The following is a 27,242-nucleotide window of genomic DNA, read 5'->3' as shown; positions in this document are numbered from 1 at the left end:
CCCAAATTTACTCAAGATTAAGTGCAAATCTGAATAGAACTATAAGAACTAAAGAGATTGGCTTAGTGATTTTAAAACTTCCAACAAAGAAAACCCCAGGCCCAGATGGCTTCACTGGCAAATGCTACCAAACATTTAAAGAAGAATTATTACCAATCTTTCACAAACTTTTCCAAAAATAGAAAAGAATGCCTCTCAATTCATTCCACAGGCCGGTATTAGCATCACACCAAAACCCATAGAAAGATGTCACAAGAAAAAAAGTTACAGACTAATATCTCTCAGGAATATAGATAAAAAAAATCCTCAACAAAATACTAGGAAACCAAATTCAGTTATGTTTGAAGGATTATATAGCATTACCAAGAGGAATTTATCCCAAGAATGTTGGTTTAACATCCAAAAATCAATTACTATAATAAACTGTATTAATGGAAAAAAAAGACAAAAACCACGTGATTATCTCAATGGACACAGGAAAAATTTAAGGAAATCTAACACTCTTTCATTGTAAAAGCACTAAGCAGACTAAAGATAGGAGGAATTTCCTCTATCTGATCAAGGTCATCTACAAAACATTCACAGCTAACATCACAGTGCTATAAGATTCAGTGCTTCCCCCCTAAGATCAAGAACAACACAGCATGTCTTCTCTCACCACTTCTGTTCCATATTTTTTGATGGTTGTAACCAGGGCAATTAGGTAAGGAAAAGAAATAAAAAGGATCCAGACTGGAAAGGAAGAAATAAAATTATCTCTATTAGCAGATGATATAATATGGTTTATAGAAAATCTCAAGGAATTCACCAAAAGAAAATTGTTCAAACAACTTAGAAAAGTTGCAACTTTAGAAAATAATAACAACTTTAGAAAAGTTGCAAGACACAAGATCAGTGTGAAAAATCAATTGTACATTAGCAATAAACATACATTAGCCATAAACAGTACAAAAAGATCTAAATAAATGGAAAGACATCCTACATAAACTTTATATAGATCAGAAAACTAAATATTTTTAAGATGGCAATACTCACTAAATTTATCTACAGATTAAAAGTAATTCTTATCCAAATCCCAGATAACTTGCAGAAATTGACAAGCTGAAAACTAAAATTCATATGGAAATGCAAAGGACCCAGAATAGTTATCTTGAAAAAGAACAAAGTTGGAGGAATCACACTTCCTTATTTCAAAACTTAGTACAAAACTTACATAGTCATAACAGTGTGCTGCCTGCATAAGGACGCACATATAGATCAATGGAATACAATTTCAAGTCCAAAATTAAAGCCTTATATATATGATTCATTGATTTTTTTGCAAGGGTGCCATAACAATTTAATGGGGAAAATGCTTCAACAAATGGTGTTGGGAGAACAGGATGTCCACATTAAAAACAGATATTGGACTTCTTACCTCTCACTATATGTAAAACTTAACTCACAATAGATCAGAGACTTAAATGTAAGAGACTTAAATGTAAGAGCTAAAGCTATGTGAGTCTTAAAACAAAACATAGGAATAAATCTTCATGTTCTTGGATTAGTCAATGGTTTCATAGATACAAGCAACAAAAGGCTAAGTACATAAATTGAACTTCGTTGAAATTTAATGCTTTGGACTTACAAAGGATACCATCAAGAAAGTGAAAAGACTACCCACAAGATGGGGAAAAATATTTGCAAATCATATATCTGATTTGAATCCAGAACAAATAAAGAACTCTTAAAAGTCAATAATAAAAAGGCAAATAAACCAATTTAAACATAGACAAAAGATAGACATATCCCCCATCCAAAAAAAAAAAAAGGTATGCAAATGACCAATAAATACATGAAGAGATGCTCAACATCATTAGTCATTAGAAAAACATAAGTCAAAATCTGAATGAAATACCAGGAAAGAAGTTGCAGGTAGAGCAATTAGGTGTCCATTATAGTCTACCTAGTGAGAAATGTCTTGGTCTTGAAGCCATTGGTCTAGAAATGGAGAAAAGCAGACACAGTAGAGAGAGATTTTGGAGACAGGGTTGTCAGGTTTAGGTGCTGGAAAAAGGAAGAGGGGGAGGAGAGAAGTCAAGGATAACTCCCAGGTATTTGAATTGAGGAACTACACAGATGGTAGTGTCATTACTTGGAGGAGTCTGGAGGGGCAGCGTGGAATTCTTTTATTCTTAGCTTGTAACATACTGATTTTGAAATGCCTGAGAGATGTGCAAGTGGAGATGTTAAGAAGGAGGGCTTTTTTTTAAAGTTTATTTATTTATTTTGAGAGAGAGAGAGAGAGAGAAAGAGTATGTGTGTGTGCATGTACACACATGAACAGGGGAAGGGCCGACACAGAGGGAAAGAGAGAGAATCCCAAGCAGGCTCTTCACTGTCAACACAGAGCCCCACATGGGGCTCGAACCCATAAACCGTGAGTTCATGACCTGAGCCAAAACCAAGAGATAGATGCTTAACTGACTGAGCCACCCAGGCGCCCCAAGGATAAGGTTTAATATACAGGTCTGGAATCTAAAGAACAAATCCAAGGGGGGGGGTCAAGTGTGGCAATGGTGGTGGAGGTGAGTCAGGCCAACCATGTGTAATAGAAATCCTAAAATGAAATGGCTGAGGAAAGTGGCTCTCCTCAGACCCCAAGGAATACCAACAGGAGCCACTCCAAAATCGAAACGAGATATTAGAGGCAGATGAGCTGGCAACATAGACTGAGTGAGCCTTCAAAAATAGACAAGGTATGCTTTTACCTTCAAGGTCACCCAAATGGCATTTACTGTTCCTGTTCTCATGCATTATGTTGACCATGTCCTCTGATCTTCAAAGCTTTAGAGATCATGGAAAAAAATGCCCTAATTATAATAACATGGCACAATAATGACATAATACACAAACGGACTTGAAAAACTGACAATTCCTTTGACTTACGTTGTTTAGTGTTATTTGTAGAGAAAATTGTGGAAAATTGCTTTCAAAACTGCGAACTACTACATTCTTCAGTGAGACATTAAAAGGTTTCTTGCGACCTCTGCTTTGACGAAGCTCAAATTGCTTCGTTTTCTCTTCACCTATGTTTTCAGGTGTAATTATTCTACGCTCTTGTGTGTGGCTTGCTTCTTGACCTTATTTTTGTGTTTGTTTTGTTCTGTGGTTGTTTTAACGTGTGCTCTCACTTTAAATCACAGTATAGTAATAAGATGTGAGCCTCTAAGATCAGATAGAGCTGGATTTAAACTCCATCTCTGCTCTGTATTAGGCAAGTTACTTTATCTCTCTAATTTCCATTTCCTAATCTGTAACATAGTGTTGATAATAGTACTTACACCCGAGAGTTGCTGTGAATATTTAATGGGACCAATGCGTGTAGTGTACTTAGTACTTATAAGAACCTAGTAAATTATTACTCGTCTAAGGCTGCCTCAGACCTATTTTTTTTTCAGAGTTGTAAGCCTTTGCTCAAATATAATGTTAGTTTGTGAATAGTATACTTCGCACCCTAATACTTCCTACCCTAACCCTTGCGGTGTTCACTCCAGAAACATGCATGACCTGGTGTGATGGTTGGAGGTGACGCTGCCTCACGGACAGCATCCCTGCAGACCCCACAGAAGCACAGGTGTGGTGTGTGTGGGGTCTCGGGTCACTTTCCCTGAGGTGGCTCATAAGCATTGCTTCCAAGTCAAGTTCAAAAGTGAGAGCAAAATGACCTACTAGCCATTTGTGTTCCCATTTAATAAACCGTATTTTCTCATTTAGTTGATGATGAATATTGCAGCTAACATCAGATGTCTCTGCTCCAACACTTACTCTCAGTTTTTCAGGACTGGAAAATTAAAGAGCAGAAATAGAAACAGAATCCTGATAAAGAATACACAAAGTTTTAAGAAAGAATTAAGAAAATAGTGAATCATTACTTGTGAATCATTTCTATGAATTGTAATTTCTTGGATTTGTAATTGAAGTAATTTTCAGCTTTGCTTTAATAGGTTGAAAATGAAGATAATTAAAGTATGGTTAATTAGAGTGTTTAAGCGGTGTATGAGTAACTTGTGCTAAAGACGGGCCAAATTGAATTTAAGGGCACTATCAGGAATTAGGTGTTAATCAAGTGAGTGTCAGCTATGTATAGAAGAGAGATATGCTTTCAGAATTCATTTGTGCTTCTGTTCAACAATTTAAAGTTTAAGAATTATGGATGCCAAAACTAAACTTCCAAAATAATCAAAAGGTTATATTTCAAAATTAAAATGTTATTTGGAAAAGTGCATGAAAATCTATTTATTCATACAGTAACTATAGTGGAATATTTTTCAAGTGACTAGAAATTGTTTAGTGTGATTGATGCCACAGAGTTGCACTTTATACTGATTTACACACACACACACACGTGCGTGTGCACACACACACACACTCAAACCACTAGAAAACAATGACTCCCATGCTTTCCCTGCAATCTTCCTTTAATCTAATCTGGGGCAGAATCAGCACACACACACACACACACACACATCCCTTGCCTTTTCTCCATTCTTCAAGGATCAGCAGAGGGAATGTACCTAAAGAGGAGTCCATTTAGACACAGCCTCAACAGATAATGAGCAGGAGGATTGCACAGGGGCATAAACATTAAGAGAGACCATCAACCTTTTGAAATCCATGATCAACACTTAGTTGTAGAGTGTCTTTATCTATGAGGTATGGATTGTGATGCAGACCAGGAATTTATAGGCAAAGAGCAAGTCCACTGATAGGCCCAGGAGTACATTGAATCAAGTAGATTCAACGAAATCACTAAATTTGGATTCTATGAAGAAGCACCAACTTGGGGTGCTTGGTAAAAATAAAAGCTACCAGGGCCCCAGGGCCTAGAGATTCTAAATCAGTAGGTTTGAGACAAGGACTAGGAATCTGTTTTTCAAAAAGCACTCCCAGGGACTCCAAGGACTAAACTTTTATGCATTCTGTAAATGAAGATATGTCCAGGTAGAAGAGTGTATACATGAAATTCACAACATGGACAGGAGAGTAAAGAGTAAGGATATGCAAATCTTTGAGGGAGAATTGACAAAAATAAGTTAACATAAAATCTGTTTAGTTGATTTATTTTTTAATTCAACAGTTATTTATCGTGCTCCCACTCTATGCCAAGTAGTCCTGGCTACTGGGCATATATGCATGAGAAAAATCAAATACAGACCCTACTCTCATGGGTAAACACCCACACCTTATCCAATTCACATAAATATAGAGATGAAAAGGTATGTGTACAATAAATTTAGGTAAGTACTGAGATAGCAGTTAGCTAATGACAGTTTCATAGAACCCAGTGGAAGATCATTTTTGCTGGTAGCTGATACAGGGGTTAACACTGGTAGTGTAGTAAAACATAACTATGTTTATGGTCTTTCTAGATGTACAAAGAACCAAAGCTTGGATTGGAAATTCTGAGTAAACTTCATGTTTCGTAACTCATATTATGTGACCTAATGCAACTTCTCAGAACAGATATATTGCTCCACTGCATTTATGAACATGTGGCCATTTTCAGCAGAAAGAAAAGAATGCCTAATTTAAATTCTTCCCATTTGATTTGGTACTCCTCTGAGCCCAGCCTGACTCTGGCATAATCACACCTTCTGAGCTCTGGCTACACCACACTTAAGGTTAAGAGCAGTGGCCTGCCCTAAATCTGTGCCATGAACCTTATTTCCACACCAACATAGCTGGCTCCTCTGGATATGTTTTTTGTGCATCCACTCATCACTTCTTGGGTGCTGGTGGGGCTTATTATCACTATACTAATTAGCAATCTAATTAATACATGTTTAAAATTGCTTTTCAGATATTTTGAGTCATAATAGGACATATGCTAAGTTCTCTATATAGATTGTTGGCATTTATAGCTACTATGCACCCATTTAAAAAAATGACTAACTAGGGAGTAGTATGAAATACACTTTCATGTAACTTTCCTGAATAATCTAAATCTAATCTAAATAATCTAAATTAGAGGTTCTAAAAGAGTAAATAACTAATCCTTAAAATCTTTTTGAAAAATCTGACAAGGATCAGTATGATTGTGAAGGATATGAAAAGGAAAATGGGTAGGTATTTTAAAAATAACTTGAAATTCTTGTTTTTTATAAACTTTATTTATCCATGTATATGATATTAGTACTAACTGCATTTATGATCATAATTGTGATATTTCAGTTGTAAAGCTGTAAGATGACCAAAATGTTCCAACACAACTGATGAATTTTATTATATCAAAATAAAAGTGAACATTAATTATATACTAATGGTTTATCTGAAACTGCATTTCCCATCTGTGGTTTTACTAGATATTCAAAAACAAAACAAAACAAAAATGGTGCCAGTGGTCAAATTAGTTTGGAAAACACTGATCAAGAATATTTATTTGGTTGGGCAAAATGGGTGAAAGGGAGTGGGAGATACAGGCTTCCAGTTAGAGAATGAATAAGTCACGGGAATAAAAGGCACAGCATAAGGAACATAGTCAGTGATATTGTAATAGCGATGTAACAGGACAGATGGTAGCTATGCTTGTGGAGAACATAGCATAATGACTGTATAAACTTGTTGAATCACTATGTTGTACACCTGAAACTAATGTAACATTGTGTGTCAACTATTCCCAAATTTTAAAAAAAGGAAAAAAATATTTAAAGAATACAGATAAGTTAATAGCAAAAGCTAACATTTATTCACTGATTACCATGTTCCAAGCATAGAGCTCAATGTTTCATTTCAATTAGCTCACTTAATTTAACCTTCTACAGAAATGAAAATTAACTGTAGCTATGAATTTATCCATTAAGCATAATTGCAAGTAAGGAAAATTATATGCAAGGATATTTAAACAGGAAAATCTATTATGTAAGTCATCAGCCAAAGTCAAAGCATTACTTATGCTAGACAAAAAAGTAAATAAATAAACCACCAATGTTATATTTATTTATTGAATTAATATCAAAAATATTTTTTACAAAGCAATTATCTAGGGCTTTTTTTGGTATTCACAATAAAGGGATTCACTGAATTGAAAATTTCTTCATCTATAGGTTCAGGATTGTGTAGATAAAATTAAATGCATCTCAAAAAGGAAAGTAATTTCCACTGCAAATAGTATTAGAATTTACCCTTGACTATATTAGAAACAGATTATAATTTGCTTTTAGAAGAGTTAAGTAAAATTTATTTAAAATACTTAGCAAGTATTCTAATGTTATTGTAGTAAAATGGTCTTTTATTCATTGAATAGGAATTATAAAAATCTGTGGTATATATCTTACACAAGAGCATTTAATTAAATAGAAGAACTTTTATTATGAATAACTATCTGGCTTAGAATTCAAGGAGAATTTAAGAAGATGAAAATTTTAAAAAACCGAATAACTTAGTGTTATTATTTAGGGTCTACTTGCAAAAGGGTTCACCAGCCACCTGTTGTTCTTATAGCCACCAGAATAATTTTTAGTAAATTAAGAAAAGAATTCAGTGTCCTAATTAAGCATATGGAGCATACATACATCAGTGTGAATCAGTTAAAATAACATAAGATGATATTATCCAGTTGGTCAATTAACTCTTATCACATGGCAGTACATTTATGTAATTACAAGGTTATAGACCATGCTGATTCTCAAATTTCAAAAGCTAGTGTGGAAGTGCTGGAAGTATTATCATTTTCTAGTACAGTCCTTCATAATATTTCAGGTGAGTAAGCTATGGTGCCAGAGATTGACTTACCAAAGCCATACAGGAAATTAGTAGTAGGATGACTCTGTAAAAAGAGAGGACCTAGGTCTCATCCATCCATCCATCTTTCCATCCATCCATCCATCCATCCATCTGTCCATCCATCCATTCTTCATTTAAGGTATTCATCCATTGAACAAGCATTTATGAAATGCCTATTGTATTCTAGATACAAAGGATGTGATGGTGAGCAAAACTACACATGGTCCCTGAACTTATTGTGACTGAGAATATGGTAGAAGGTGGAGAAATAATAATAAAATACTAAAATACATACATGATTACAAATCAAGACAAATGCTTTCATGTAAAAGAACACGGTCTATGGTAATGTATAACAAGGGAACCAGATCTAAACCAGAGGGTCAGAAGGGGCTTCCCAGAGGAAGTAGCCATTATATTAAGCATTCAAGCATGACTAGAAGATATGGGAGGGGAGAAGGTGGAAAGAAGTGCAGAAGCCCCAGAGAAAGAAATGAGAAAGCCCAGTATGTTTGGAATCCAAAAAGAAATGACAGAGAGGCAAGAAGGGACTGGAGGGCCATCCCAGACCATCCAGGGCCTACAGTTCAGACTAACATTTTTGGTCTTTATCCTAAGAGTTATGGAAAGCTATGAGACAGTTTAGCAGGAGGATAAAGTTATAGCTCTCATCTTCGACAGTTTTATTTTTACATGGGCAAATACCAGATTCACAAATGCTATTCAAGGTATAGGACATTTTTCTAAGTTTTGGTTCTGTAAGTGATGGCCTGGAGAAGGGGTAGGGTGGGAGGGATGGAGAATGGCAATATGGATATGAAGGAGGACTGGAAGATGGTTGCCATACTATCCATCTGGCGTATCTGACTGTTGAGGAGCTCTGTAATGAATGTGTTCTGAGAATAGAGTCGTGTTTGAAAAACACAATTGTTTTGGAAGATTCAAATGTAGGTGAAACTTGCCTGTGGTCTGTCAGCTACCTTAGGTGAGGTTTTACATGGAAATCCTCTACTTCTGGAAATTTTAAGATCATTTGTATAGATCATGTGGTTTCGGTTCTTTTTTTTTTTTTTCCCCTGTCCCACTTTCTCTTTATAAAAATCCCAGTCAGGATAAGAAATTATCTACTTTCATTGATACATTCTCTCTTGAGATGTCTGAAGGTAAGGATTTTGGCTGATCTCTTCTGACCAAATGGGATGCTAAACTATATCCTTGACAAACCAGTAGTAATCCAAGCCAAGCATCTATGACGAAGTACAAAGAACTGCTTAAAAGATAAGGTGTGGGTTTTTTTTTTAAGTTTATTTATTTATGTTGAGAAAGAGAGAGAGGGCTTTTCTCACATGATCAGGGGAGGGGCAGAAAGAGAGGGAAAGAGAGAATCCCAAGCAGATTTTGCACTGTCAGCACAGAGCCCCATGCGGGGGCTCGAACCCATCAACCCTGAGATCATGACCTGAGCTGAAACCGAGAGTCAGACGCTTAACCCATCGAGCCCCACCCAGGCACACAAAGGACAAAGTTTTTTAGCTAGGTCTGCAATCCCAGCTTTGCAAGGTTTAGGGTTGTTGGAGGGTCACCTCATCTTTTAAAAATATATTTGGGGGGGGGCTCTGGGGTGGGACAGTCGGTTAAGCATCCAGCTTCAGCTCAGGCCATGATCTCCCAGTTCATGTGTTCAAGCCCCGCATTGGGTTCTGTGCTGACAGCTGGGAGCCTGAAGCCGGCTTTGGATTCTGTGTCTCCTTCTCTCTCTCTGCCCCTCCCCCACTCACGCTCTGTCGCCCTTGTGGTTTGTCAGCTACCCTAGGTGAGGTTTTATATGGAAATCCTCTACTTCTAGAATTAAAAAAAATTTTTTTTAATATTTTTTTAATGTTTATTTTTGAGAGAGACAGATGGAGCACGAGTGGGAGAGGGGCAGAGAGCAAGAAGGAGACCCAGAATCTGAAGCAGGCTACAGGCTTTGAGCTGTCAGAGCCCTAGGAGGGGCTCAAACCCACAAACTGCGAGATCATGACCTGGGCTGAACTAGGAAGCTTAACGTCTGAGCTACCCAGGTGCCCCAGGTCATCTTATCTTTTATAAAAGACCTCTGACAACCCTGTGCTGCCTGAAGAGGGTGCCTACAACCCATCATGGCCTTCCTGAGTGCCCATCATACTCCTTCTGGCAAGCCGACTGTCTCTCTAGGCCTTGATTAGCCTCTCTATCAAGGCGATGACACTCACAACTCTTAACAGGGGTGAAAAGTTTAGCAATGGCAGCGTTTTCATTATAGGAGACAGGACAGATGAGAGACAGGCTCAGGATTTATTTGCGTTATTAATCATCTTTTTAGTAATACTGTTTCCATCTCCCCTAAAGTTCATGACTCTGAAGGAAGTACAACAAGAACACTCACATTGAAGGATATTTTAAATGGGACATTTTCCTATAAGACATTTTTTCCAAACTGGATTTCAGGTAAGTGGATTGTTTCTTTACCTTTTGAGGTTTTTGAAAATACGTGTTTTTGTTTTTATTTTTCGTGCCAATACATCTCAATGGTAACAGAGGCCATATCAATTGAAATAGAAAAAAAAGAGCACTTACTTAGATAAGTCAAATGGCCACCAAAGCACTTTGACAGAACCATTTGCCGAATAGTAATGATGCCAGTTGGATTTTCAGTAAAAAAGTGAAAGTTGAGAGTACATTGCTAGAACAATCTGAGCGTATTGTATGACTCTTCTGAATATGCACCTATTTAGGAGAGGCCATAAGAATTTTACCAACAGAGAAATTCCATTGTTAATCTAGATAATCTGAGAAATGGACAAATCCCATCCTGGCCACAAAAAAAAAAAAAAAAAAAATCCTTCATAGGCCATAAAGTTGATATTTGCATATACGTTTTCAGAATAGGATATTGTCAAATAAGTCCAAACAAATAGTAAGGTCAACTAAATTATTTATGGTATTATAGTTTGTATCTAAAGTGGGACTGAACACATTTAAATATTTTCATTTTTCTCTTTAGAAAATAAAATGCACATCAAAGGAGTTTTAAACTAAATCAAACACAACCCAAATATAATGTATTTTTTAGTTCAAAACAAATACACCATTTTAACACGAGTTTTTAAACACACCAGTTTATCCTCTTTGTTGTATCACAGAGAAAACCCAATTTTATTCCCCAGCACCCTGAACTGGTCACAATAGGGCAGCCTACTAGCAAATGTGGCATTTTTGTGGAAAATAGAAAAGAGCATCCTTTCCTCCCTTCCACTGTCAGCTAATTATTTTGAGTCTGACGAAGCAATGTCCTGGACAGGGAAGAAAAGCAAAGCACGTCTGTGAAATAAGGGAGGTTTCTCTTTCTTATAAATGCATTTCCTACTAAGGGGGATCATTTCAAGTTTGTTTTCCTTCTTGTTTAAAGGACAAGAATATCTTCATCAGTCTACAGATAATGATATAGTATATTACAATATTGAAACAGGAGAATCATATACCATTTTGAGTAATAACACCATGGTATGTATCCAGCATCATCTTCCTCCTCAAACCTTTGCCACCTACTCAATGACCAAGGAACAGAATCCAAACTCTCAGCACTTGACCTAGCCTTCTCGGTTCCATCCCCCACTGAATTCTCCAAGTCTCTCTTCTAGTCACACTATACTACGGCCTTTGCCTCCTCTCAATCACCCAGCATCTTTCCTTCTCTGGGAAAAAAGTGTAGTAAGAGAGAAGAGTTGAGAAATCATTCCTTATAACAGGCAAACTGAGGCTCAAATCCAGGTTCTGTCACTTAGCTATGGAAAGTTAAATAAGGTTCCATACCACACCAGCCACGGTGTGCCTCATTTTCTCTCTCTCTGAAGAGTAGGAAGAATAATACCAGTCTGGGTTTCTAGAAGAGGTAAGTAGTGTAACATTTGAATGTGGGAGGACGGCACCTAACCTGGAATACACGCTCGACAAACAAGAACTATGAAATGTAGGCTTCTGCTGCTCTATGCTCCTAGGCTCTTCCCACTTTCTCCACCCTCAAAAGCCTGCTAATGTTTTAAAGTCAAGCTCAGATGATACTCTCTTCCTCATGCAACCAATGATCCTCTGAATTGGATTTAATCATCTCTTTTTCAAATGCTTTCGCAATGCTATATTTGTATTTCTTCAATAGAACTTTCTAATTTGCAATACGCTACTTATTTTCAAGTTTAACATATTAAGCTTCCTGAAATCACAAAGTATATTCTAGGTATCACATCTTCCTCTCATAGTGTTTAATAAATTTGTTTGTATACAGTAAGTACCATGTAAACGTTTTTTTAATTGCATAGACAGTATATGTACGTAAGAGTATGTCAATTATGCCATATCCTTTTAATACTTCACATTTACATGGCTCTGGTTTTTCTTCTATATTCTAATTGACTTATTTATGATTTCAGAAAAGTGTGAATGCTTCAAATTATGGCTTGTCACCTGATCGGCAATTTGCCTATCTAGAAAGTGATTATTCAAAGGTATTGACTATTTAATTTGGGTATATCCGTTTATATCTGCTACTAATCCACAGTTTGGTTTATAAAAGTAAGAGGAAGTGAGAGTATATTTTTATCTCTAAATATTCAAGAAGTTAATGTGAGTTCTAGATGAGCCTAAAAAACATAACTGAAGCACATACGCATAATTCAGAATTTGGTGCACTTGTCTGGCTATCCTCCAACGGTAGAAACTACTTTCCTCTGGGGTAGGGGACTTCATTTGGGGGCACTGATATTTATCAGAAACGGGACAATTACACTTCTATTTCTAAAACTAGTTGACTTCATAAGTCGTTAGTTAATCCTCACATATTTTAACCTTGTGAAAGTTAATTGTTATGGAAAATGGAAATATCGAGGTGTAGCTTATTTAACTCACTTGCTCAAGTAGGATAATATATGGTCAGCGGTACACTAGGGTTTCAATCTGTGGCTTCAAAAAACTCGGGTAGGAATATCCCACCAAATCAGACCATTTACCTTTACTTCGTTTCCCCTTCTTGAATGAAGTTATAGAGGGAAGTTGATCTTATTTTTTCTACTTACACAACTTCGAGATAATTTTGCAAGAAGGCAAAAGAATTTATTATCAAATGAAACTTCTAGTGATTACCTTTAGAGAGAGAACCTTTTTACTGCCATTTTTCATATCCCATGTGAGATATAATACAGAATGAATAGTTAATCTTCCCCCCCCCGCCCCAGGTTGTTCAGTCTGCTGATTATTTTCCAGTAGACCGGGTCCTGGTCGCTACCAGTCTTCAGGAAGACATGTTTTAACCAGTTGGAGTTTCTTTGCCAAGAGTTTGAAAGCTCTTTTATGAAACAAAATCCAAAATAATATTTGTATTATTCACTAACCACAGAACAAATACACTTAATGAGAAAAAGAGCAGTTTTTTTTCAGGAGGAATTATAAACTATGGAGCTTCTATTTCTTTTTCAATTTCTATTATTCTTAAAAAGTGTTATATTTTAAGAAAGGCAAACATGTTGTAACAAAACTCTGTGTTGAATAAAATTCTCTTTATCTAATTTTAGAGGGTATCATTGTAATGAACTACACAGGTTTGGGGTAATCCTTATGGCCAGGGAGATCATGGGGGGTTTTACTTCAAATCAAGGTATAGCATAAAGGAAAAATTCTTAGGATAGAGTGTGTCAAAGAAAAGCTTTTTATATTAAGAAATGTCTTCGGATATGCTTTTTATGGAGTGAGGGTTGAATCACTGCTGAGATTAGTTCTGGAACTTAGACAAACATCACAAAAGTCCACAGTAAAACTCTTTAAATGAAGACTCTTTTGGAATTGAAACATATCCTTCCTAGTGCTTTATGAAAATAGTCCTTTTATAATTCTGAATCTTGAATCATTTGTTATTATACATTATTGATAGAAGCTTTTTAAGAATCATAATTTGTCTCTGTCTCTCTTCTTTCCGACAGCTTTGGAGATACTCTTACACAGCAACATATCACATCTATGACCTAAATACTGGGTAAAATTTCATATCTATGCATTGATACTACTTAAATCCATTATGATTTTTCACTCCACGCTCTGATTTAAAGTTAAGATTACATTATCTTGTTACTGATCTTAGTGTTTTACTTCTTTACCGTGTATGGACACCCATAGAAATTAAGAAATTTAAGGAAATACTTTTATGAAACATTTACCTCTTTTTATTTGACAAATGTTCTGTATTTTTATTCACCAGGCAGTTTTATTCTCCCTACTTTGGAACACCAAATTATAAATATACCATTTATGGACATAAACCTACATACTGAAAGCACAAACACGTGCATGGGAATGATACACTGCTTACGAGAGAGTGGCTTTTTCCAAGGAAGGAAGTAGAAGGGCAGGAGATGCAAATCTCCTTCAGTTGTATCTAAACACAGACTCCATTAATTGATTTTAAATTAACTGTTACTAAAATTGCAAAACGTTAATATTTTTTAAATTGGGGCTGTAGATAAGTTGGCCTCTGTCATACCATTTTCTTTCTTTCTTTGTATGCTTCATTATTTGAAATATTTCAATTTAATCAAAAAAAAAAAAAGAAAGAAAGAAAGAAGAAAGAAAGAAAGAAAGAAAGAAAGAAAGAAAGAAAGAAAGACGAATGAGTAGGTAGGCAGAACACCTAGTGAGGGAATTCCTGACAGAAGGAATAACCTGTAAAGGCCCCAAGGGAAGGGAGAGCACAGAGAGTTTCGGAAACTCAAAATAGGTCAGTTGAGTTGAAATTGGAGGAGTGCATGCTGACTAGTGAGAGGTGGTGTAAGGTTGGGAAGGAGTTGGGGCCAGGAAGCAAGGGCCAAATAATCATGAGGAAACCATTAAGAAGAGTTTAGATGTCGTTCTGATGACAATAGGGAATCAGATTTGCACTTTAGAAAAATCACTCTGACTCAGTATGGACAATGAGTTGGTTTAGTTACTCATCTTAATGTGATATCCTATTTGCTGTTATATAAAAGGGAAAAATAATTATATGGCTTGAAGAGGTATTGAAAAATTTTATGGTCTATTTCCTCTTTTGTCCAGTAAGAACACAAAAATTCAAAACAAAATCTACTTGTTTTAAGAGTTCAGAAAAGAATGATTCTGATCTTAAACTGTCAATTTAGGAAATATGAACTACTACATAAAGTAGAAACTGAACTCATCTAATATACTCTGGGTCTTTCTCTTCTCTGTATCCACATCATCATCAAATTCAAAAATGGGTTTTTTTTTCTTTTTTTAAGTTTATTTTTTTTATTATTTTGAGAGAGAGAGAAAGAGAGAGAGAGAGAGAGAGAGAGAGTGTGTGTGTGTGTGTGTGTGTGCGCGCATGTGTGCGGGGGAGAGGCAGAGAGAAATGGAGAGAAAGAATCCCAAAGAGGCTCCGCACTATCAGCTCAGAGCCCAACACAGGGCTTGAACTCACGAACCTTGAGATCATGACCAGACCTGAAATCAAGAGTCAGACACTTAACCGACTGAGCCACCCAGGAGCCCCTCAAAAAGAAATTATTGAACACCTATTATGTGAAAAGCATATATGGAGAGATACAAATGAACTCGAGGCACTGACCCTACTCTCAAGAAAACTTTAAATTGGTGAAGTAAAATCCTTACTCTTTCAGCACAATTTCTTAAGGCTTTAATCGATTCCTTATTTTTCTTTTAATTGTTTTGAAATTCTCCACATCCTACGTTAAGGTTCAGCAAATTAAACAGCATTTCAAAAGAAAGTGACAATACTAATATTTTAATTATGGCTTGTATAAGTTTTATGGCCTCGAATTATTTTAAATATTTAGCTTTTGTGCAGTGAACTTAGTCAAGCCACTACTTGCCTGCTTGCTTTCTCTCTCTCTCTCTCTCTCTCTCTCTTTCTTTTCTTATCTGCACAACTTTCTAATTTGCCAAATTTGTCTTTTGTCAGGTAAATATAGCATAATTTAGGAAGTGAGGGATGACAAATTTGTTGAGATTCAAGGCAAGACCACATACCACTAATTCCAAATTTTCTATATGCTTCTGAAGAGTCTATAAAAATCTACCACAGAGAAAGTGAAGATAGTTCTGGTTTCAAGCATGGGAAGGAATACTGAGAGGAGACGACAGCCTTTGTGAGCAGCCTCCTCCACTTTCTCTCATAGTGTTAGTTATTTAGAAAACATAGAAAATGGCAGCTGTGGTGACTTGCCAGTCATGAAGAGACTCTGCGCTGAGATTTTCAGCTTGGCGCTGTCTGCATGCTTGCATAGATGATTCCACAGCATATGGAAACCTAAGACAGCGTTGCAATGTCAAAGGTAACATGAACGCTGGCCTGAGATAGAAATGCCTTTTCTTCTGGATCATTCCTTTGCCTGTGCCTTCACATGTGTTTCAATATATTGCGGACCTTCCCAGTGCCTGCTGCTCATATACTGCCCTCTGGCAGGCAGGATTCTCACTGCTTCACCAGCGGTCTCTCTCTTCCATGGCCATTACTCTTTCCCCAGTCAAAGCTGATCTGCCTGTGTTCCCTCACGGCTTGCTAGGCCTCAGGCTGCATGACCTAATAAGTTGTGTCAAAGTAACGTGGGTTACAATTCTTTGCAGGTTCCAGCTTTAAAAGAATGAGAAAAGTAGAAATGTCAGGCATGTTAGGTCCAGGTTGGAGTTAGTTTTTTGAGGGAGAGGACAAAGAGTCTTTCTTCAGGCTCCTCAATTTATACCTTGGAGGCAAGTCTTGTTTCGTTTATCTTCAAAAGCAGTCTTGATGAAACTATTAATATAATCTTCAAGAAGATAATAGTCAAAACTTAAGCATGGCATCCTATGACTCTTTAGCACTTACAAAAATCTGAACACATTCTCGTTGAAGAACTACAAAAGCCCCACAGTGCAAGTTAGTCAATTGAGTATTTGCAGGGTGAGTCTAGGCACCAAAGTGAGATTTTTGGCCAATAAGATATTTGAAATTTCCCCATGGGTGGAGAACTTTGCAAGCTTAAGGCATACTGCCCAGTGTATGATCTGTTTTTCAGTTTAGTTTGAGATCAGATGTTCCTTTCCTTTTCTGATTTCAAGTCAGATCCCTGGGGAGATTGTCAAATGGCATCTTATTTTCAAAAATTTGAAATGCATATGCATTCACAGAGATGGGGGTTGTAAATGAGAATGTGGAAGAGCACATATTAAACTTCAGCACAGCTATAGCATTTTAGAGCTGGAAGGCACTTCATCGACCATCTCAGCCTGATGTGTACAAATTTTACAGTCCTGAGGGTTAGGAGACTTGAGTTTAATTAGGGTCGGCCAAGAACCAGCGATGTGATTTTAAAAAGTCGTATCTCTCTAACCTCACGTTTATTTATTTTTTTTAATGAGGGTGTTCCACCAGATAATTTCTAGAGATAGTCCCACTTTCACAGTCTATAAATCTTTAATAAATCTTTAATTCACTTCATTACAAAGGTCAGAAAACTGAGACCCAGAGAAATTAAGTGACTTAAGTAACTGGTAAAGAACTGCTACCAGAACCCGATGCCTCCAGTGCCATTTTGCAACATTCTTTCCGTTAGGTTTGAGGAAGCCGAGGACGATCCTTCATTTTTATTATTTACTTTTTTCTGTTTGTAAAGATGCTTTTTTCCCCCTTGAACAGCAAGGTTTATTATTATTTTTTCTTCCTTTTTTTTTTTTTTTCCTTCTAGACAGTTTGTAAGAAGAAATGAGCTTCCTCGTCCAATTCAGTATTTATGCTGGTCGCCTGTTGGGAGTAAATTAGTAAGTGTTTAAATTATAGAAGTGTTTAATCATTTAAATAAAAGAGGAGCCATTTGATTTTGGCCTTTGTTAAATTTCCCTGCCTGAAAGGAAAAAAAAAATTCATGACTATTTTAGTGGTTAAAAACGGGAAGAGTTTTGATAAATTGAAACTCATCTGAGAATTCCGCAAAATCTCAAGCTCATGGATAGACTTCTTTAAATATCGCAGTCAAAAACTTTATCCTCATACTCAGCCAGAATGCGTTGTGCCAGAAAGCTGAGGAAAAATATGGTTTTCACAAGTTTCCCAGACTAGCTTCAGACAACATGAAATTTTGTCCAAGCTCTTATTTAAGGACTCTAAATAAAGATTAGATCTGGCTAGCTATTAATATTCAAAGATTTATTTGACTTTCTGTTAATATGTACAATTATTTGAGTAATAAAACAACAAATATATGGTAAACTTTATGCTTTATTTGATAGACTTTAAAAATCATAACTGATGTTAATGTGAGCTGGTTGGTTTTTTGACCTATTAAAATGATACTTTAGTTGTGATTCCTTCTTGCATCTGGATTACCATGCATTTTGAAGGTATTAGGTAAATAATCAAAACAAGTTTACAGACTTTATTGTATTTCTTATGGAATTCTCCTTATTAACTAACTTACCACCACTTCTAGGCATATGTCTATCAAAACAACATCTATTTGAAACAAAGACCAGAAGACCCACCTTTTCAAATAACATTTAATGGAAGAGAAAATAAAATATTCAATGGGATCCCAGACTGGGTTTATGAAGGTAAATCATATTCCTTTTCTACCGTTGCTGTTTTAGGCTTTTAATTGAAAATAATTGCATATATTCAGTAAAGTTTAGACAAGTGGTATGTTACCGAGATGAATGGTGGCATTTCTGAAAGCTGTTATCAGGTTATGAACAGGATGTACATGTTCTCAAAGAACAAAATCTAATAATCAGGCTGGTAGAGCTGATTTTCATGAGCATTATAAAGTGGTAGTAATAATTTACATTTCAAGAAGTTTATGGTCCTTAGATGCTGTGTTGGTACATTTCCTCAGGTTTCTTTTTTCTTGAGGAATAAATCTTTCTTCCAAAACTAAACAACTGTCTACATAATTTTGCAGAGAAATATTCCTAGTTTTTGATACTTTTGTGAATTGTGTCCTCTTTGTAGGCCATGCAGGATCCAGGACCGAACTGGACTTTAAGAAGTCTTATAGTTCTTGCCTTTATTAAAAATTATATAACGGAACTGTTTTTGTTTTTTTGTGTTTTTTTGTTTTTTGGTTTTTTTTTTTTTTTTGGTTTTTTAAATATTCCTAGGAGAAAAAGTCAACATCTAACACTTATGTCACTCTTGTAGTGTAATTACAGTTCTCCTTGTTTGGGCTACATTAGGTGACTATAAAAACCAGAAGCTGCCCCAAGGGAAAAATCATTTATTGTTGAAATGCTTAATTAATTTACTTAAAGAATTACATTTCTGATTAATATCAATTCCTACGCAGACTGATTGATGTTTGAAATGAGGTATAAGTTAGGCTATGTCTTTAAACTCAGATTACTTATCTTTTTTAATAACCAAATTCTGGCATATGTCACACCCACATTAAATAAATTATTGTAGTCAGTAAATGGCTAATACAATATATTTTGAAGAATTTGCAATAATTTTAAGAGTAAGCCATAACGGTTATTTGTATGCTTGTATTTTATTTTTCAGAGGAAATGCTTGCTACAAAATACGCTCTCTGGTGGTCTCCTAATGGAAAATTTTTGGCATATGCAGAATTTAATGATACCGAGATACCAGTTATCGCCTATTCCTATTATGGTGATGAACAATATCCTAGAACAATAAATATTCCATACCCCAAGGTATGTTGAGTACTTTCAACAGATGCTTCCATTCCTCTGGTGTCAAAATGAGCAACCAACACCATGAATAGAGGTGGGATCAACAAGTTTGGAGAGCTTCTTATCCTTGTGCATTGTAAGGCAAACATTGTACTGTGCTCTATTATTTATGTGGACATCTGTTGCTTTGGACATCTGGTTGTGCTGGATGAAGTAGTCTTTGCAAAATCCATCGCAGAATCTTTGAAAAACATATGGTCTAGATTATGGAGGAAAAACAAGCTTAACTTAATTTTAATTTTTCATCTTTCATGCTCCAAATTCAGGGTAAAGTTCTGTTTTGCAATTCCTTCTTGAATTCTCATGTAAATGCGAACTAGAATGGAAAATACAAATGTTGAACTTGATGTTCCTGTCAGGTAGAAGCAGGCATGAGTTGTGATCTTTTCTGGACATATAAGGTAGGTTAAGTGTGTGAATCTAGTGTCTTCCTTGAGGAAATTAGACATGGAATGAACCCAATGTTTCTCGTATAACCATTCTAGAATTCTGAGTGAAACACTTTTCATTCAGTCCCATGTCTGAAGAGAGGGCTCCTGTATGTATAGTAGGAGAACAGCAAGGTCACAGTGGAGAAGTGCCATATCCTAATTTGACTTAGGCAAAAAATCTGAAAAGGATCAAATAATAAATTCTCCTCTTTTACAAGGAATGGAAGTGACTGTAGAAGATAGTTCTTTGTTCTTTGGTCCCTGTTGTGTTTACTTGCCAAAGAGAACACTGTTACAGATGGACCCAGTGGGTCCCTCTATGGATATGTGTACACACAAGTGGTTTCTGATGCGAGTCACAGTGGGTATAGATAGAGAACTAGAAATTCCAGATAGTCTAAAATTTATGTTAAAAGTCATGTGATAAAAGATAATGGATAGGAGATGCATGTTTAGGTAGGAGACCCTTCAACGGCTGTATATAAAGTCTGAAAGACTGAAGATGTTTGGAAATAAGAGAAGTGGCACTTGGGACCCAAGACGTAAAAGAATTTGGATCTTCAAGAGGGTGTAAGGCAGCAGGAAGAAATGGAGGAACCCAGAGCTGAGGACTAACTGACACCGACAGAGAAGTTGGGACCCAAATTTTCATGTTTTCCTTGAAGACTAGAGTTGTTGAAACATCTGACATCAAGCTGAGAGGTGAGGCAACTCAAAAGAAACCAGAAGTCCCAGCTAAGCTTCACAGTGAAACAGGAGGTCAGAGGAGAGCCTGGACAGTTCTTTAGATAAATCCAAACGGCGTGGAGTCATTTAAGGCTGTGAACCTGAACTCTGTGGACCTAAATTGTTTGACAATTATAAGACTCTCTTTTTCTGTGTTAAAATAACAGGAACTCTAAGAAGCTGTCTGGGTGTGAACTACACTGTCATGTAAATTTAGGGTGTATAATAGCACAGAAAGTACAAAACAAGAAAAGTGCAAATTCTACAGTCACTTTATTTGGAGGTGACATTTCCCTAATTTGGGGGGGATGATAACAGTAGTAATGTAACCAGCTAGGAGACCGACTGATGATTGTCCTAGACCAAATTATAGGGCAAAAAGCAAAAAATATCTTCTGTTATTTATTGTTTATACTGTCTTCCCCCCTGCACTCCTTCCAGTACAGGGAGAAGTGATTATAATAATTATCCTAAGAAGAAGAAGAAGAAGAAGAAGAAGAAGAAGAAGAAGAAGAAGAAGAAATATCTGTCTTGAAAGTCAGAAAAGAGAATATCAATTATGGCACTGAATTTTCATATCCAAAATATTTTCCCTTATGAATCAAATCTCTCTCATTAATCACTTAAAATATGTGTCTTCACTCTGGTTGACATAATATTTGTAATTGCCCTGCAAGTAAAATCGAAATGAAATTCCTGGTCATGTTATAATTCAAATGTTTTCAACAATGATATACTTAATATTGTAAACTTATAAAAAATGCCTAAACTCCTAAAGTGTCTTTAATATGCTAGTCATAATTAAAAATTTATGAGCATATAATCTCCATTTTTTCGGCAGGCTGGAGCTAAGAATCCTGTTGTTCGGTTATTTATTATCGATGCCACTCACCCTGAGCATATAGGTCCCATAGAAGTGCCAGTTCCAGCAATGATAGCATCAAGGTAGGGCAAGCCCAGATGCTCTCTTTCCACCTTAACCTGAATTTTAACACTTAAATTTCTTAGCTGAGATTTACACTTCTTTTCTAGTGAGTTTATGATATGTGTACTCTAAGCAGAAATAAGTAAATAAAATTGGCATGTAAACCTAAATACGTAACCAAATTAAAAATGACATTTCTTTTTTTTTTTTTTTTAATTTTTTTTTTCAACGTTTATTTATTTTTGGGACAGAGAGAGACAGAGCATGAACGGGGGAGGGGCAGAGAGAGAGGGAGACACAGAATCGGAAACAGGCTCCGGGCTCTGAGCCATCAGCCCAGAGCCTGACGCGGGGCTCGAACTCACGGACCGCGAGATCGTGACCTGGCTGAAGTCGGACGCTTAACCGACTGCGCCACCCAGGCGCCCCAAAAAATGACATTTCTTAAATTGATTTTAAAGTGTCAGCCCTTTCACACATGTAAGGATGATCAGAGCGATCAATCTAAGTGATACTCCCCTCAGATGTGTGAATGTAAACTTGGGATCAGTGGGCAAATAATAAAATTCATATATGTTCTCAGCCTGTCTTGTTTCAAGTCTGGTCTACGTTCTCTCAAGCCCAGGGTTTATAGATCATGTTTGATCACATATGCATGACTAACAAGAGGCCAACCCTCTCCAAATATTAGCAATTTTTACTAGGATGCAGTCTATTCACAATTATCTGGTTGTACAATTATCTGTTTGGGATTCACTGTAAGGAGACAGGGACATGAATCAGTCTCACTCCCCCAGCTTGGGGCCATATGTAGATCCTGTCTGATTAGTTCTGATTGTAGCAACCCTTCCAACCCTCCATCAGTCCTCTGTGGTCATTATGGTTGAAGCAGATCAAGGTAAGAGGCCGCCCACACCCAGCCTGGTGGGCTTCCTCACTACTTCCCAAACCCTAACAGGCCAGGGCATGCTGCCCCTTGCAGGAGAGTCGGCCAGGGCAGAATGATTGATCACTGATAGGAAAGAGAACCTCAGCAGAGGCCTCAGTGGGGCCTTGCCAGGGTGAATCTACTCTTGGATAATTTAAATGTTTTTTAATGTTTATTTATTTTTGAGAGAGAGAGAGTGAAAGAGAAAGAGCATGAGCAGGGGAGGAGCAGAGATAGAGGGAGACACAGAATCCGAAACAGGCTCCAGGCTCCAAGCTGTCAGCACAGAGCCCAATGCGGGGCTCGAACTCAAAAACCGTGAGATCATGATCTGAGCCGAAGCTGGGCGCTCAACTGACTGAGCCCCCAGGCGCCCCTCTTGGATAATTTAAAATGGCTTTATTTGGGGGGATGATCCATTACTTCCCCCAACTACCACCAATCTAGTTGATGGAAACTTAGACTAAATACATCTTTCTTTCTCTTTCCTTCTTTCTTCTTTTTCTTTCTTTCTTTCTTTCTTTCTTTCTTTCTTTCTTTCTTTCTTTCTACTGTCGTTCTCCTTAGGAAGCAAATGGAATGATAGAAAGGGTACTGTATAAGGAGTCAAGAGGAGCATCTGTAAAATACTAACAATTTAATAGTAATAGCTAACATTTTCTCAGCACTTACCATGGAGCAGGCAGAATTCTCACGAACTTTAAGCACACTCAGCCAATTCTACAGCAAGCTCTACATTTGGTAATACTGTTATTCCCATTTGATAAAGAACCAGGGGCACAGACATGTCAAGTAAGTAGCCTTACGTAGTAGAACTACTGGGAGGTAAAACCAGAATCTGAGCCAGAGACCCTTCCAGTTCTGTGATTTCTTTTATATCAATGTCCAGAATTCTGTGGTTTATTTACATTGATGTTCTCCATCTATAGGTTCATTCTCAGAGCCGAGTGATAGTTGCTGCCATTCACTGACACCAACTATGTGCCAAGCACTAATAGAGTTACTTAGTGTACATCATCTCTGATTATGATACTAAACCTGAATTTCAACCCCTGACCCTGGTCACAGTTAAAACGAGGCCTCTAATACAAACTGCCTGGAGATAAAGATGGGCATTTATCACACTTAGCTCTCTCTCAACCACTTAAAAAGTGAAAAATTGAGTCTACTCATGCAAAATAACCAGTTTAATGCTTTTCCCCCCTCTATATTGACCAATAGCTTTGGCCTCATGTCTTAAAATGTTTCCCACGATATAAAAGTCCAAAATGAGGAGAAAGCTCGAATATAAAATAATTCCATTAGATGAACCAACTCTCTTATAGATATTGTTTAAGGATCAGCAAGTATATTTAAACTTTCTCTGAAGAGAAGGGAAAGTTCTACCTTCTTTATCTATGGAATAGATATTTCATAATAACAAAATACATCCTTGAGAAAACAGAACTTGAGAAATTATTTGACATCATACTGGTTTATGGTAGTGACTGTTGTTTTGGTTTATTTGCAGTGATTATTATTTCAGTTGGCTCACATGGGTTACTGATGAACGAATATGTTTCCAGTGGCTGAAAAGAATCCAGAATGTTTCAGTTCTGTCTATATGTGATTTCAGAGAAGGCTGGCAGACATGGGATTGTCCAAAGGTAGGTCATATTAAACCCACAGAGGTGTATTTCTGAAGATGAAAGTGTATGAGGGAGGACTTATTTATCGCTAACATTTTGTATTATAAAGCCAGAATTACTGCATTCAACTCTTGATTGCTTTGCAAAACAAAACAAAACAAAACAAAACAAAAACAACCCTTTATTCACAGTCCATTATTTTTATTAAATAAGTAATAGACTCCTTGTTTTCTTGAATGACTTTAGCATTGAAACTGAATGGAGAAAAAGACTAAATGAAACAATGTAATATTGGAAAAATAAGGTATCTGGTTCTGAGCTAGGATGAAATTCCATCCTTTTGAGAATATAAGATTGGTAGTCAACAAAACCCAAAATAATGAAGATGAGAAGATAAGATGGGTCTTTAGGGAAATAGATATATTCTACTTAAAACAAAACAGAGGGGCGCCTGGGTGGCTCAGTTGGCTTAGTGTCCAACTTCGGCTCTGGTCATGATCTCGTGGCTCGTGAGTTTGAGCCCCGCGTCAGGCTCTGTGCTGACAGCTCAGAGCCTGGAGCCTGTTTCAGATTCTGTTGTCTCTCTCTCTCACTGCCCCAACCCACTCGCATTATGTCTCTGTCTCTCTCAAAAATAAATAAGCATTAAAAAAAAAAAGAAATAGATAAAAAAATAAAACAGAAAAATGCCAACGGTGTTATGTCTATTCAATGTAAAAATAGAAAAATAGAAATTTTGAAGGAAATTGATGTCATTAAAAGCCAAACATTCCCATTGTAAAATTTAAAAGCAGATAATTAGGAATATGACATGAAATATCAGGTCAAACTATCCTGCTATCCTGTTATCTTGCAGTAATTCAGTGGGTTAATACAATAGAAATACTGTGCTAATTTTAGGAAGGGAAAACTTGAAAATTAAGCACAGATTTATTGTTGAGTTTTAATTGTTTCTATTGTTCAAATCCAAACATAATCTGTTAAATTAATGCGTTAGAAAAGTACTCCACCAATCCAAAAGCTTTAAAATGAGCCTGTTCATAAGTACTCCTATTAGAGACTCAGACACACAAAATGTTTTCTTTAAATAGGAAATTTGATGGATACATTTCATAAGACTTCTAATTATGAAGACATGTTTCATTAAACCAAATATAGAATAAACCTTTTTTTATCAAGCAAGAAAAAAAGCACAGAGGAATCAAAGTAAATCACTAAATTCCTTCTTGAAATTAGGACACTATGTTTTGCAAGAAAAGAGTCATATGAATCTATTTGGAAATATATCAGGACTATTATAGTCAACATTACTTGGGCTAAAAATATTTTTTTAAATCACTACTCTGTAAGAAGCTTGACTAATTTTGATGGAATATGCTAGAAGCTTTTTTTTATATATCTTATTTATATTTTGCTATACAAAACAGAAAGATTTTGGCTTCAATGCAGTACCATAGGGGGAAAAAAAAGAATAAACTTGATTGTGGTAGTTTATTAGAAACCATTCATCTGATAAATCAGCTTGGGATGAATATATCTTCAATGTTTTTATTGAATCTAGGTATTAGGAATTGTTGGTTTTACTTATTACTTTTAAACTGTAAGATCAGTCATTTAGACTAAGATTTTAGTTCTTAAAACTAGGCATTTAAAAACGGTAATTGCTTTGGAATCTGAAATTCTAATTTATAAAAATCAGGGTCAACTTTAATCTAAACTGACAGAATATAAAAGATGCTTATTCAAGGAGATGTGGAATTCCTTGGATATAAACTTTAACTTTACGGCCCAAAACAGTGATTAAATTTAGAATACCAGGTTTAATTAACCTTAGGATTTCAAAGCAACCTCTGTTTCAAAATAATTTGATAAATACATGGAACACATTTTCAGATAAGAACTGCAAAGTGTCGTGTTAGACAACAAAGCTGTGCCTTAAAATTTATTATTCCCTTGCTTTTTAAGACAGTACCTTCTCTCATGGTTCCCTTTCTACTTCACTGACCTTTTGTTTTCAGCTCTTCTTTTTATGATTTCTCTATAAATCTTACTATTCTCCAAATTAATGTGTTTGTAAGGTAGGCTAACTGCTAGAACACCAATAAGACCCTTCTTATTATTACAATACAATACAATACAATACAATACAATACAATACAATTAATACAATAGAAATTTTGGGGGGCACCTGGGTGGCTCAGCCTGTTAAGCATCTGACTTCAACTCAGGTCATGATGTCATCATGGCTTGTGAGTTCAAGCCCCACATCCGGCTCTGCACTGACAGCTCAGAGCCTGGGGCCTGCTTCAGATTCTGTGTCCCCCTCTCTCTCTGCCCCTCCCCCACTTGTGTTTTCTCTCTCTCTCTCTCTCTCAAAAATAAATAAATAAATTTTTTAAAAAAGAAGAAAGAAAATGTTTACACATTCATGTAACCACCTAATACTGAGTCCAGGTTTGTGGGGAATTTTAATTGGGATGCTCTGCTCTGCACAGTCACTCTAGGATCCAGGTTGATGGCATTTGTGCTGTCTTCATCTAGTGACTTCCAAAGCTAGTCCAAGGTTATTCAAACCTGATCACCAACATCCCACTGGGGGATGGAAAAGAGAATGGAAGATCACATATAATAGGTTTATATAGGTCAGGCCTAGACGTAGAATGAGTCACTTCTGCTCACGCACCATTGGTTAGAATTTATCACATGACCACATCTTACTGGAAGCAGGCCTGGGAAAAGTAGCCTAGCTATAGTCTTAGCAAACAGAGAAAATGATTGCTAATAATCTTCTAGTCTCTACCATAACTCTCAACTTACTCTTTAGGCAATTTTTATCTATACCAGAGGTTTTGGTTACCATTTGCCCTCAAATTTATTGTGAGGATTTGAACTTTTAAATGTCTCTGGCTACATCTTCTCTGATCCATATTTGCTATCCATACCGAGATTAAGGCCTTTATCATCCTTTTTCCCAAACATTCCAGTAGCTTCCAATTGATCTCTCTGCCTCTTTCTATCTTGCTGACTTATAATCCATTCTCTGTATCATGTTCACAATTATATTTTCCAAATTGTGACTTTGAACTCCTTCA

At 36.4% G+C, this 27,242-nt stretch overlaps 1 protein-coding gene across 1 annotated transcript in view; it reads left to right on the top strand.

Annotated features, from left to right (window-relative positions):
• LOC115522076 (fibroblast activation protein alpha) overlaps positions 1 to 27,242 on the top strand; it is a 73,961-nt gene that overhangs the window by 7,468 nt on the left and 39,251 nt on the right. The window contains exons 3-11 of the mRNA XM_030327671.1: positions 10,135 to 10,233; positions 11,195 to 11,289; positions 12,213 to 12,287; positions 13,755 to 13,807; positions 17,511 to 17,583; positions 18,252 to 18,372; positions 19,319 to 19,473; positions 21,511 to 21,614; positions 24,033 to 24,168. Of these exons, the coding sequence (XP_030183531.1) occupies positions 10,135 to 10,233; positions 11,195 to 11,289; positions 12,213 to 12,287; positions 13,755 to 13,807; positions 17,511 to 17,583; positions 18,252 to 18,372; positions 19,319 to 19,473; positions 21,511 to 21,614; positions 24,033 to 24,168 (911 nt within the window). The remainder of the gene's footprint in view (positions 1 to 10,134; positions 10,234 to 11,194; positions 11,290 to 12,212; positions 12,288 to 13,754; positions 13,808 to 17,510; positions 17,584 to 18,251; positions 18,373 to 19,318; positions 19,474 to 21,510; positions 21,615 to 24,032; positions 24,169 to 27,242) is intronic.

This window comes from Lynx canadensis, chromosome C1 (genome assembly GCF_007474595.2).
Source record: "Lynx canadensis isolate LIC74 chromosome C1, mLynCan4.pri.v2, whole genome shotgun sequence".
In the NCBI taxonomy this organism is placed as follows: domain Eukaryota; kingdom Metazoa; phylum Chordata; class Mammalia; order Carnivora; family Felidae; genus Lynx; species Lynx canadensis.
Note: the sequence above shows the minus strand (reverse complement) of the source record. Positions and strands in the feature narration are given on the sequence as shown.